Source organism: Pseudophryne corroboree, chromosome 3, assembly GCF_028390025.1.
Source record: "Pseudophryne corroboree isolate aPseCor3 chromosome 3, aPseCor3.hap2, whole genome shotgun sequence".
Lineage (NCBI taxonomy): Eukaryota > Metazoa > Chordata > Amphibia > Anura > Myobatrachidae > Pseudophryne > Pseudophryne corroboree.
The window spans coordinates 181,376,380-181,390,286 of record NC_086446.1 but is presented as its reverse complement, the minus strand read 5'-3'; the positions used below and the strand labels follow the sequence as shown (position 1 = coordinate 181,390,286).

Sequence of the window (13,907 nt, the reverse complement as noted above, 5' to 3'; positions counted from 1 at the left end):
AGAATTTCCTGCAGATCTGGATACCAGGTCCGTCGTGGCCAATCTGGAACAACGAGGATTGTTCTCACTCCTTTTCTTCTTACTATTCTCAACACCTTGGGTATGAGAGGAAGAGGAGGAAATACATAGACGGACCGGAACACCCACGGTGTCACGAGAGCGTCTACCGCTACTGCCTGAGGGTCTCTGGACCTGGCGCAATATCTCTGTAGCTTTTTGTTGAGGCGGGACGCCATCATGTCTATCTGTGGCAGTTCCCACCGACTCACAATCTGTGCGAAGACTTCTGGATGAAGTCCCCACTCTCCCGAGTGTAGGTCGTGTCTGCTGAGGAAGTCTGCTTCCCAGTTGTCCACTCCCGGAATGAATACTGCTGACAGTGCGCTTACATGATTCTCCGCCCAGCGAAGAATCCTGGTAGCTTCCGCCATTGCCGCTCTGCTCCTTGTGCCGCCTTGGCGGTTTACATGAGCCACTGCGGTGATGTTGTCTAACTGGATCAGAACTGGTTGGTCGCGAAGTAAGGCCTCCGCTTGACGTAGGGCGTTGTATATGGCCCTTAGTTCCAGGATGTTGATGTGCAGACAAGTCTCTTGACTTGATCAAAGACCCTGGAAATTTCTTCCCTGTGTGACTGCTCCCCAACCTCGGAGGCTTGCGTCCATTTTCTGGGTCGTGTCCAGAATCATGCCCAAGAAAGGCAGACGAGTCGTAGGAACCAACTGCGACTTTGGGATATTGAGAATCCAGCCGTGTTGTTGTAACACTTTCAGTGAAAGAGATACGCTGTTCAGCAACTGCTCTCTTGATCTCGCTTTTATGGAGGAGATCGTCCAAGTACGGGATAATTGTGACACCCTGCTTGCGCAGGAGCACCATCCTGTCCGCCATTACCTTGGTGAAAATCCTCGGAGCCGTTGAGAGACCAAACGGCAACGTCTGAAATTGGTAATGACAGTCCTGTACCGCAAATCTTAGGTACGCCTGATGAGGTGGATAAATGGGGACATGAAGGTACACATCGTTTATGTCCAGTGACACCATAAAATCCCCCCCTTCCAGACTGGCGATGACCGCTCTTAGCGATTCCATCTTGAACTTGAACCTCTTCAAGTATAGGTTCAGAGATTTTAAATTCAATATGGGTCTGACCGAACCATCCGGTTTCGGAACCACAAACATGGTCTAATAATAACCCCTTCCCTGTTCAAGGAGGGGAACCTCGACCACCACCTGCTGAAGATACAATTTTTGTATTGCATTTAACACTATCTCCCTCTCTAGGGGGGAAGACGGTAGGGCCGATTTGAAAAACCGGCAAGGAGGCACCTCTTCGAATTCCAGCTTGTAACCCTGAGACACAATTTCTATTGCCCAGGGATCCTCCTGGGAGTGAACCCACATGTGGCTGAAATTCCGAAGACGCGCCCCCACTGGCCCCGACTCCGCCAGTGGAGCCCCAGCGTCATGCGGTGGATTTTGCAGAGGCCGGGGAAGACTTCTGTTCCTGGGAACTAGCTGTATTGTGCAGCTTCTTTCCTCTGCCCCTCTCTCTGGCAAGAAAGGACTTTCTTGTTTCTTTGTGAACGAAAGGACTGCATTTGATAATGCGGTGCTCTCTTAGGCTGTGAGGGAACATAAGGCAAAAAACTTGACTTTCCAGCCGTAGCTGTGGAGACCAGGTCCGAGAGACCTTCACCGAACAATTCCTCACCCCTGTAAGGTAAAACCTCCATATGTCGTTTAGAGTCGGCATTACCTGTCCATTGCAGAGTCCACAGGACCCTTCTGGCAGAAATCGACATAGCGTTTATTCTAGAACCCAGCAGACTAATGTCTCTTTGAGCATCTCTCATATAAAGGACAGCGTCTTTAATATGCCCCAGGGTCAATAAAACAGTATCCCTATCTAGGGTATCAAACTCCTCTGATAAGGTATCAGTCAATGCCGCTACTGCACTACAGACCCAGGCCGACGCGATTGCCGGTCTGAGCAAGGTACCTGAATGTGTATAAATGGACTTCAGGGTACCCTCCTGTTTGCGATCAGCAGCATCCTTGAGGGTAGCCGTATCCTGGGACGGCAGGGCTACCCTTTTTGGATAAGCGTGTTAAAGCTTTGTCCACCCTAGGGGAGGATTCCCATCGTAACCTGTCCGTTGGCGGGAAAGGATACGCCATAAGAACCCGTTTGGAAATCTGCAGTTTTTTATCTGGAGATTCCCAAGCTTTTTCACATTACTCATTCAGTTCGTGTGAGGGGGGAAAAGTTACCTCAGGTTTCTTTCCCTTATACATAATAAACCCTTGTGTCAGGGACAGGGGTTTCCTCTGTGATGTTCAAAACTTCCTTAATTGTTATAATCATATATCGGAGTGATTTAGCCAACTTTGGCTGTAACTTTGCATCATCGTAATCGAGACTGGAGTCAGAATCCATGTCGGTATCTGTGTCAACAATTTGGGATAGTGGGTGCTTATGAGACCCTGACGGTCCCTGCGACATAGGATCAGGCACGGGTTGAGACCCTGCCTGTCCCAATGCATCAGCCTTGTCTAATCTTTTATGCAAGGAATTTACATTATCATTTAAAACCTTCCACATATCCATCCAATCAGGTGTCGGCGCCGTCAGCGGAGACACCACATTCATTTGCTCCCGCTCCTCTCCCACATAGCCTTCCACATCAGACATGTGTCGACACAAGCGTACCGACACACCACACACATGTCCTTTCTGAAGACCGTTCTCCCACGAGGCCCTTTGGAGAGACAGAAAGAGAGTATGCCAGCACACACCCCAGCGCTATATAACCCAGGAATAACACAGTAACTTAATGTTAACCCAGTAGCTGCTGTTTATATAGTTTTTTGCGCCTAATTATGTGCCCCCCCTCTCTTTTCAACCCTCTTCTACCGTGTATCAGCAGGGGAGAGCCTGGGGAGCTTCCTCTCAGCGTGCTGTGGAGAAAAAAATGGCGCTGGTGAGTGCTGAGGGAGAAGCCCCGCCCCCTCGGCGGCGGGCTTCTGTCCCGCTTAAATTTTATTTATTTGGCGGGGGCTCCTACATATATACAGTGCCCAGCTGTATATATGTGTTCATTTGCCAGAATGAGGTCCCAAATGCTGCCCAGGGCGCCCCCCCCTGCGCCCTGCACCCTAACAGTGACCGGAGTATGTGTAGGTGTGTGGAGCAATGGCGCACAGCTGCAGTGCTGTGCGTTACCTCCAGTGAAGATCACAAAGTCTTCTGCCGCCTGTGAAGTCTTCTTGCTTCTCATACTCACCCGGCTTCAGTCTTCCGGCTCTGCGAGGGGGACGGCGGCGTGGCTCTGGGACGGACGGCGAGGGTGAGATCCTGCGTACCGATCCCTCTGGAGCTAATGGTGTCCAGTAGCCTAAGAAGCAGTACCTAGCTTCAGAGAATAGGACTGCTTCTCTCCCACGATGCAGGGAGTCTGTTGCCAGCAGAGCTCCCTGAAAATAAAAAACCTAACAAAAAACTTTCCATCAGCAAACTCAGGAGAGCTCACTGAAAAGCAACCAGCTCCTCTGGGCACAGAATCAAACTGAGGTCTGGAGGAGGGGCAGAGATGGAGGAGCCAGTGCACACCAGGAACTAAATTCTTTCTTAAAGTGCCCATGTCTCCTGCGGAGCCCGTCTCTCCCCATGGTCCTTACGGAGTCCCCAGCATCCTCTAGGACGTTAGAGAAATACTCTACGTGTTTTGGATTTTATTTAATTCAAATAGCACTTGCATAGGATTCAAATAGTTCAGATTTAACATTGCATAAACGCAATACATGGAGGAGTCTGATTTGAATGAAGTTCCTGAGTGACGTTTCCTTATACAGACATAACAGTGAATTGGGATATAAACAATGTCACCAGTTTTCAAACAATGGTAAAATGAACAGTTAAGGGGGGTACTCACGGAGAGATCCATGCTTAAAATCTAAGCAATCTGACTAGATTGCTTAGATTTTAAGCACAGATCACTTGTGTGTATGCCCCACAGCGATAGCGCGCATCGCTATCGCCGGTGCTAGATTGAGCCTGCATGCAGGCCAATCTAGCACGTGTGAAATGAGCGCCCCCCGCACGCTCAGCACACATCGCGCTGTGCTGAGCGGCGGGAGAGATGTGTGCTGAGCGGTTCACTCAGCACACATCTCTCCGGTCTATATGGCCCTTTACTTCAGAGTAATTAGGTGGGGTCACATGTGATGAGATCCTGTTTTTACAGCTATGAAAAAAATAAATAAAACAGTAGCTCACTAATCAAATGGGCATTTATAGGGCACAAGATTTTGATAAGACCATTGAGTGATAAAATAATATTTAGGAATCTGGTCATGTGACTGGCACTCAGGATCCCGGTGGTCACCATGCCGACGCAGGAATCCCGCCCGCTTACCTGCCCGAAAGTCGGCATTCCAACTGACAGGGACTATTCCCACTCGTGGGTGTATATGACACTGATAGAGTGGAATTAAAATAGTGTTCATTCTAGCACCCTGCACCTTTCAAATCCTGTGCAGTTCCTTTTTCCTGCATGGGGTGTCGCTCTCTGCTCTGGTGCTTCTCAGCACACACAGGTCTGTATCACAGCACTGAGTAACGGATCAGAGTATGCGGAGAAGCATCACAGCAGAGAACGACACCCCAGCAAGGAAAGAGTAACTGCACGGATTTTGAAAGGTGCAGGGTGCAAGAATGAACACTATAAAACATGTGGCGAGCGCAGCGAGCCACCAAGCCCGCAAGGAGCTTTATTGTGCCCGTTTCCCCAGCCAGCATTCTGCTGCCGGGATCCCAGGGTCGGTATGCTGACCGTCGGGATCCCCAGCTCCAGTCTCCCAGCCACAACCCGAATATTTATATACCCTCCATCTGCATTGGAATTGAACTGCACATAGTTAACAAGTGGATGGGGCACAATCTGCTATTTGATTATTGAATTAATTAATTCATTCATTGTTTTTTTTTTTTTTAAGAAATGAATTGATGCAGCTATGAACAAATGTCTTCATTCAAATATTGCGCCTGAAAAGTAAGTATTTTCTACAGATATAAAAAAAAATTTGCTTAGATTTATATAATTTACGTTGATGAAATAGATTTATATAATTTACGTTGAGAGAGTGTGAGTCTTCATGAACTACCTGTGCCTGTGGAGAAGTAGTACGAGGATCCAGATGTAGCACAAAACCACTCCGCACATCTCTGTCATTGCGAAGGCCCAGGGGATTCGAGGGACGCTGCTCAGCAATATAGGGGAGAAGTTAGTTACATGGTCAATAGTCAACTACATTTACTAACTGTAAAAAACAAAACAGGAGTATGAGGTCTGATGAAGACAAAAAACACCCCACTCATTTTATACAGTTATGTAAAATAACCACTAGGTGGCAATGTAATTCTAAAATGCTAACATTTTTGATCATCCTGTGAATGAAGGCAATAGTTTATAAAAGGTTACTAACAAAATCATAAAATGTAATTAATCAAAAATTCAATTTCTAACATTATTTCTCAATTTGGAACTATTTACTCTCACACAACGATTGGCTAAGATTTGCCTCCGTGACTTAGAACAATGAGCAGTGCACCATGGGTAAAGGAAAAGATGCGACCTTAGCTCCTACTGGTCACAGCATTAAGGTGAAATTGACACTTTGTTTTGTATATTGTGAAATGACTGACTGGTCTGCTTTTGCTTCCTTCAGTGACAGAGACTGTACCCAGCTTGTGACCTTACCACATGTTGTGTTTTGCAATATGCTGACATGCACACATATTAGTGCTTTAAGATACAGGAAAACAACACCGCCACCATTACATTTGTTATAAAATATTAACCTTTCTACTTTCATTAACAGTTCAACTAAATTCAAAGATATTTTTACTATGGAGTGTGTATGCTCTTTTCATATTATGGAGCCTATTTATCAAATATTATTTGCAGGATATTCCCAGAAAACAGACATGGGCCCTCATTCCGAGTTGATCGCTAGCTGCCGTTGTTCGTAGTGTAGCGATCAGGCTAAAAATCAGCACTGCTGCGCATGCGTACGGGCCGCAGTACGCACGCGCAAAGTACTTTTACACAAAACTATGCAGTTTTACACAAGAGGGAGTGACGCTTTTCAGTCGCTCTGCTGATCGGTGAGTAATTGACAGGAAGTGGGTGTTTCTGGGTGGTAACTGGCCGTTTTCCGGGAGTGTGCTAAAAAACGCAGGCGTGCTGGGGAAACGGGGGAGTGGCTGGCCGAACGCAGGGCGTGTTTGTGACGTCAAAGCAGGATCTAAACTGACTGAAGTGATCGCAAGGTAGGAGTAGGTCTGGAGCTGCTCAGAAACTGCATGAAAAATTTCATGAGCAGTTCTGCGAACCTTTCGTTCGCACTTCTGCTAAGCTAAGATACACTCCCAGAGGGCGGCGGCTTAGCGTGTGCACTGCTGCTAAAAGCAGCTAGCGAGCGATCAACTCGAAATGAGGGCCATGACCCAAAAATAGTAAAGATCCCCAAATGTACTACTATGGAGGGATTGCAGCAGATATCTCTGGATGGCATTACGTTATTGTAACCTTGGGCTACTAATTTGGAGGCTCTCTCTCTATCGGTCCTGGTGACCCATGCGTTTGGAATGTGAGGTTGTCAATGCTAGACTGCAATTTAAATTCACTCAGACTAAAGTACATTAATGTACCAGTGGCATGCAAGAAGGGCATAAGCACTTTGTAGCGGTCTTTGTCCCCCTTTACATATGTAAGAGAGCTCTGAGGTGACATCTAATAGCTTTCTATTTTACAGTAAGGGGTCACATTATTCCTTATAAACAGTGTATATTATAGTTTGCAAGATATGCAGTCACACATTTTGATTCAGAATGTCGATATTCCGATGTTAGGGTTAGATGACAGGTCACTGCAAAAAGCAAACTGTTGACATGCAGTCACAATGCCGACATTCTGAAAGTTGACATAATATACCACACCCCTATATGAATACACTTGAATATTATAAAAGAATAACACACCGCTTACCACACCCATTATCTAAATAGTTGTTTTATTTTAACCCATTTAAATGATAATTTTATAAACTGGGCCCAAATGTGCCTTCTCAGTCCATTAGTTATGTCAGCAAATCTCCAGGGCTAAAACTGTGCAAAACATTACAACACAAGTTCTCCCAGCTGCTGATTTGCTCATTACAGCAGAGAGAGTGAACTAAAGTGACTTCTGGTATTCACTGGAACGTGGTGCAAATGTCAACTGATCAAAACACGGGGGGTAATTCCAAGTTGATCGCAGCAGGATTTTTGATAGCAATTGGGCAAAAGCATGTGCACTGCAGGGGAGGCAGATATAACATGTGCAGAAAGAGTTAGATTTGGGTGGGTTATTTTATTTCTGTGCAGGGTAAATACTGGCTGCTTTATTTTTACACTGCAAATTAGATTGCAGATTGAACACACCCCACCCAAATCTAACTCTTTCTGCACATGTTATATCTGCCTCCCCTGCAGTGCACATGGTTTTGCCCAATTGCTAACAAAAATCCTGCTGCGATCAACTTGGAATTATCCCCACTATCCTAACAAGACACCCTTACTCTGAAGACTATTACACATGGAAATAATCCCTGCTGAAATTAATGTAAGTAGACAGAAAAATGCACAGATATGACTAATGAGCATAACATAAAAAACGTATAATTTAAAAACAAAATCTTTGTAAAAGAAATCATCCAAAATCACATGTGTGTTTTCATGCTTCTATATAGTACTGTCATTTAAATGTTTCAATGAAAAAAAAAATCAATGGTTACCCTTTAGGCAAGAAACGTGATTTAAATAAGATTTTACTCACCGGTAAATCTATTTCTCGTAGTCCGTAGTGGATGCTGGGAACTCCGTAAGGACCATGGGGAATAGCGGCTCCGCAGGAGACTGGGCACAACTAAAGAAAGCTTTAGGTCACCTGGTGTGCACTGGCTCCTCCCACTATGACCCTCCTCCAAGCCTCAGTTAAGACACTGTGCCCGGACGAGCTGACATAATAAGGAAGGATTTTGAATCCCGGGTAAGACTCATACCAGCCACACCAATCACACCGTATAACTCGTGATACTATACCCAGTTAACAGTATGAATATAACTGAGCCTCTCAACAGATGGCTCAACAATAACCCTTTAGTTAGGCAATAACTATATACAAGTATTGCAGACAATCCGCACTTGGGATGGGTGCCCAGCATCCACTACGGACTACGAGAAATAGATTTACCGGTGAGTAAAATCTTATTTTCTCTGACGTCCTAGTGGATGCTGGGAACTCCGTAAGGACCATGGGGATTATACCAAAGCTCCCAAACGGGCGGGAGAGTGCGGATGACTCTGCAGCACCGAATGAGAGAACTCCAGGTACTCCTCAGCCAGGGTATCAATTTTGTAGAATTTAGCAAACGTGTTTGCCCCTGACCAAGTTGCAGCTCGGCAAAGTTGGAAAGCCGAGACCCCTCGGGCAGCTGCCCAAGATGAGCCCACCTTCCTTGTGGAATGGGCTTTTACAGATTTTGGCTGCGGTAGTCCAGCCGCAGAATGCGCCAGCTGAATTGTGCTACAAATCCAGCGAGCAATAGTCTGCTTAGAAGCAGGAGCACCCAGTTTGCTGGGTGCATACAGGATAAACAGCGAGTCAGTTCTCCTGACTCTAGCCGTCCTGGAAACATAATTTTTCAAGGGCCTGACTACGTCCAGTAACTTGGAATCCTCCAAGTCCCTAGTAGCCGCAGGCACTACAATAGTTGGTTCAAGTGAAAAGCTGATAACACCTTAGGGAGAAACTGGGGACGAGTCCTCAATTCTGCCCTATCCATATGGAAAATCAGATAAGGACTTTTATATGACAAAGCCGCCAATTCTGATACACGCCTGGCCGAAGCCAAGGCCAATAACATGACCACTTTCCGCGTGAGATATTTTAGATCCACGGTTTTTAGTGGCTCACACCAATGTGCCACTGGAGGCACAACCGGGGGCTGAATATGCAGCACTCCTTTTACAATGTCTGAACTTCAGGTACTGAAGCTAGTTCTTTTTGGAAGAAAATCGACAGAGCCGAGATCTGTACCTTAATGGAGCCTAATTTTAGGCCCATAGACACTCCTGCTTGTAGGAAATGCAGAAATCGACCTAGTTGAAATTCCTCTGTTGGGGCCTTTTTGGCCTCACACCAAGCAACATATTTTCGCCATATGCGGTGATAATGTTTTGCAGTTACATCTTTCCTGGCTTGAATCAGCGTAGGAATGACTTCCTCCGGAATGCCCTTTTCCTTTAGGATCCGGCGTTCAACCGCCATGCCGTCAAAACGTAGCCGCGGTAAGTCTTGGAACAGACAGGGCCCCTGCTGCCGCAGGTCCTGTCTGAGCGGCAGAGGCCATGGGTCCTCTGATATAATTTCTTGAAGTTCTGGGTACCAAGCTCTTCTTGGCCAATCCGGAACCACGAGTATCGTTCTTACTCCTCGCCTTCCTATTATTCTCAGTACCTTTTGTATGAGAGGCAGAGGGAGGAACACATAAACCGACTGGTACACCCACGGTGTTACCAGAGCGTCCACAGCTATCGCCTGAGGGTCCTTTGACCTGGCGCAATATCTTTTATAGCTTTTTGTTGAGGTGGGACGCCATCATGTCCACCTGTGGCCTTTCCCAATGGTGTACAATCCTTTGGAAGACTTCTGGATGAAATCCCCACTCTCCCGGGTGGAGGTCGTGTCCGCTGAGAAGATCTGCTTCTCCGGGAATGAACACTGCTGACAGTGTTAACACATGATTTTCCGCCCATCGGAGAATCCTTGTGGCTTCTGCCATCGCCATCCTGCTTCTTGTGCCGCCCCGTTGGTTTACATGGGCGACTGCCGTGATGTTGTCTGATTGGATCAGTACCGGCTGGTTTTGAAGCAGAGGCCTTGCCTGACTCAGGGCATTGTAAATGGCCCTCCGTTCCAGAATATTTATGTGTAGGGAAGTCACTTGACTTGACCAAAGTCCCTGGAAGTTTTTTCCCTGTGTGACTGCCCCCCAGCCTCAAAGGCTGGCATCCATGGTCACTAGGACCTAGTCCTGTATGCCGAACCTGCGGCCCTCTTGAAGATGGGCACTCTGCAGCCACCACAGTAGAGATACCCTGGTCCTTGAAGACAGGGTTATCAGCCGATGCATCTGAAGCTGTGATCCGGACTACTTGTCCAACAGGTCCCACTGAAAAGTTCTTGCATGGAACCTGCCGAATGGGATTGCTTCGTAGGAAGCTACCATTTTTTCCCAGGACTCGCGTGCAATGATGCACCGATACCTGTTTTGGCTTCAGGAGGTCTCTGACTAGAGATGACAGCTCCTTGGCTTTCTCCTCCGGGAGAAACACTTATTTCTGTTCTGTGTCCAGAACCATCCCCAGGAATAGTAGACGTGTCGTAGGAACCAGCTGTGACTTTGGACTGTTTAGAGTCCAACCGTGCTGTTGTAACACTTTCCAAAATAGTGCTACCCCGACTAGCAACTGCTCCTTGGACCTTGCCCTTATAAGGAGATTGTCCAAGTACGGGATAATTAAAACTCCCTTTTTTCGAAGGAGTATCATCATTTCGGCCATTACCTTGGTAAACACCCTCGGTGCCATGTACAGTCCAAACGGCAGTGTCTGGACTTGGTAATGGTAATCCTGTACCACAAATCTGAGGTACTCCTGGCGAGGATGGTAAATGGGGACATGCAGGTAAGCATCCTTGATGTCCCGGGATCCCATGTAATCCCCCTCGTCCAGGCTTGCAATAACCGCCCTGAGCGATTCCATCTTGAACTTGAATTTTTTTATGTATGTGTTCAAGGATTTTAAATATAAAATGGGTCACCCCGAACCATGCGGTTTCGGTACCCCAAACCGTGTGGAATAGTTATTAATTGCCTCTAGCGCAGCCTCCCTGCCTGAGGGAGTTGTCGGCAAGGCATATTTGAGGAAACGGCGGGGGGGAGACATCTCGAATTCCAGCTTGTACCCCTGAAATACTACTTGAATGAAACAGGGATCCACCTGTGAGCGAGCCCACTGATCGCTGAAATTTTTGAGACGGCCCCCCACCGTACCTGGCTACACCTGTGGAGCCCCCGCGTCATGCTGTGGACTCAGAGGAAGCGAGAAAAGAATTTTGATTCTGGGAACAGGCTGACTGGTGCAGCTTTTTCCCTCTTCCCATGTCTCTGTACAGAAAGGAAGCGCCTTTGACCCGCTTGCTTTTCTGAAGCCGAAAGGACTGTACCTGATAATACAGTGCTTTCTTAGTCTGTGAGGAAACCTGAGGTAATGGATACGAGGTCCCAGAGACCATCCCCAAATAATTCCTCACCCTTATAAGGCAGAGTCTCTATGCGCCTTTTAAAGTCAGCATCACCTGTCCAGTGACAGGTCTCTAATACCCTCCTGACAGAATGGACATTACATTCATTTTGGATGCCAGCCGGCAAAATATCCCTCTGTGCATCCCTCATATATAAGACGACGTCTTTAATATGTTCTCATGTTTGACAGGGTCACCGACCACGCTGCAGCAGCACGATCTGCAGGTCTCAGTCTAGTACCTGTGTGTGTAAATACAGACTTCAGGATAGCCTCCTGCTTTTTATCAGCAGGTACCTTCAAAGTGGCCGTATCCTAAGACGGCAGTGCCACCTTTTTTGACAACCGTGTGAGCGCCTTATCCACCCTAGGGGATATCTCCCAGCGTAACTTATCCTCTGGCGGGAAAGGGTACGCCATCAGTAACTTTTTAGAAATTACCAGTTTCTTATCGGGGGGAACCCACGCTTTTCACACACTTCATTCATTCATCTGATGGGGGAACAAAACACTGCCTGCTTTTTCTCCCCAAACATAAAACCCTTTTTTAGTGGTACTTGGGTTAATGTCAGAAATGTGTAACACATTTTTTATTGCCGGGATCAAGTCACGGATGTTCCTAGTGGATTGTGTATATGTCTCAACCTTGTCGACACTGGAGTCAGACTCCGTGTCGACAACTGTGTCTGCCATCTGAGTGAGCGGGCGTTTTTGAGCCCCTGATGGCCTTTGAGACGCCTGGGCTGGCGCGGACTGAGAAGCCGGCTGTCCCACAGCTGTTACGTCATCCACCCTTTTATGTAAGGAGTTGACACTGTCGGTTAATACCTTTCACCTAACCATCCACTCTGGTGTCGGCCCCACAGGGGGCGACATCACATTTATCGGCATCTGCTCCGTCACCATATAAGCCTCCTCATTAAACATGTCGACACAGCTGTACCGACACACCGCACACACACAGGGAATGCTCTGACTGAGGATAGGACCCCACAAAGCCCTTTGGGGAGACAGAGAGAGAGTATGCCAGCACACACCAGAGCGCTATATAATGTGGGGATTAACACTATAACTGAGTGAAATTTCCCCAATAGCTGCTTGTATATATAATATTGCGCCTAAATTTAGTGCCCCCCCTCTCTTTTTAACCCTTTGAGCCTGAAAACTACAGGGGAGAGCCTGGGGAGCTTTCTTCCAGCTGCACTGTGAAGAGAAAATGGCGCCAGTGTGTCTGAGGGAGATAGCTCCGCCCCTTTTTCGCGGACTTTTCTCCCGCTTTTTTCTGGATTCTGGCAGGGGTATTTACCACATATATAGCCTCTGGGGCTATATATTGTGGTATTTTTGCCAGCCAAGGTGTTAATATTGCTGCTCAGGGCGCCCCCCCCCAGCGCCCTGCACCCTCAGTGACCGGAGTGTGAGGTGTATATGAGGAGCAATGGCGCACAGCTGCAGTGCTGTGCGCTACCTTGGTGAAGACTGATGTCTTCTGCCGCCGATTTTCCGGACCTCTTCTTGCTTCTGGCTCTGTAAGGGGGACGGCGGCGCGGCTCCGGGACCGAACACCAAGGACTGGGCCTGCGGTCGATCCCTCTGGAGCTAATGGTGTCCAGTAGCCTAAGAAGCCCAATCCGGCTGCAAGCAGGCGAGTTCGCTTCTTCTCCCCTTAGTCCCTCGCTGCAGTGAGCCTGTTGCCAGCAGGTCTCACTGAAAATAAAAAACCTAAATCTATACTTTCTTTCTAAGGGCTCAGGAGAGCCCCTAGTATGCATCCAACCTCGGCCGGGCACAAAATCTAACTGAGGCTTGGAGGAGGGTCATAGTGGGAGGAGCCAGTGCACACCAGGTGACCTAAAGCTTTCTTTAGTTGTGCCCAGTCTCCTGCGGAGCCGCTATTCCCCATGGTCCTTACGGAGTTCCCAGCATCCACTAGGACGTCAGAGAAATAGGGTTATATACAGCAAACACAAGTTCCGACAATAAGGCCATGTGAAAAGGGAGGCAATCACGAGACCGCCTGTCAGGATCCTGACTGTCACAATGCCGCCGCCGGAATACCAGCACCATAGGCTTTTCTCCCTCTGTGGGTGTCGTGGGCACAGATCCTGAGCCTGCAAGGGGCTTTCTAGTACTCGCCCCGCTGCCAGCATACTGGTGGCCAGGTTCCCAGTCTCGGGATCATGACAGCCAGGATTCCGGTTGCCGGTAATAGGTATGTATTCCATGTGAAAGATATGGGGGAAAATGTAACATCCTACAAGACACAGGCATTGCTGTGATCCCGGCAGTCTCCCTGTTTATTTAAAGCCTCAATAGTTTATAAGGCAAAACTAGGTTCGTTTTGCCTTTTAAAATATGGCCACTTTGTAAAATAAAATGACAGACTCGCTGGGATCTCAGTGATGTCTGCATCAAGTCTTACTTCTACCAAATCATTCATCAGTGATTCCTATTGTGACATTTGGTGATAGCTGTCTCCGTGACATAGCTATCACCA

The 13,907-nt window shown here is 47.5% G+C and overlaps 1 protein-coding gene across 5 annotated transcripts in view; it reads right to left on the bottom strand.

Moving 5' to 3' along the window:
* SAMD8 (sterile alpha motif domain containing 8) overlaps positions 1-13,907 on the bottom strand; it is a 166,693-nt gene that overhangs the window by 26,712 nt on the left and 126,074 nt on the right. For all 5 annotated transcript variants that reach the window (XM_063958679.1, XM_063958674.1, XM_063958676.1 and 2 more), the window contains one exon: positions 5,167-5,262. In XM_063958679.1, coding sequence (XP_063814749.1) covers positions 5,167-5,262 — 96 coding nt within the window. The remainder of the gene's footprint in view (positions 1-5,166; positions 5,263-13,907) is intronic.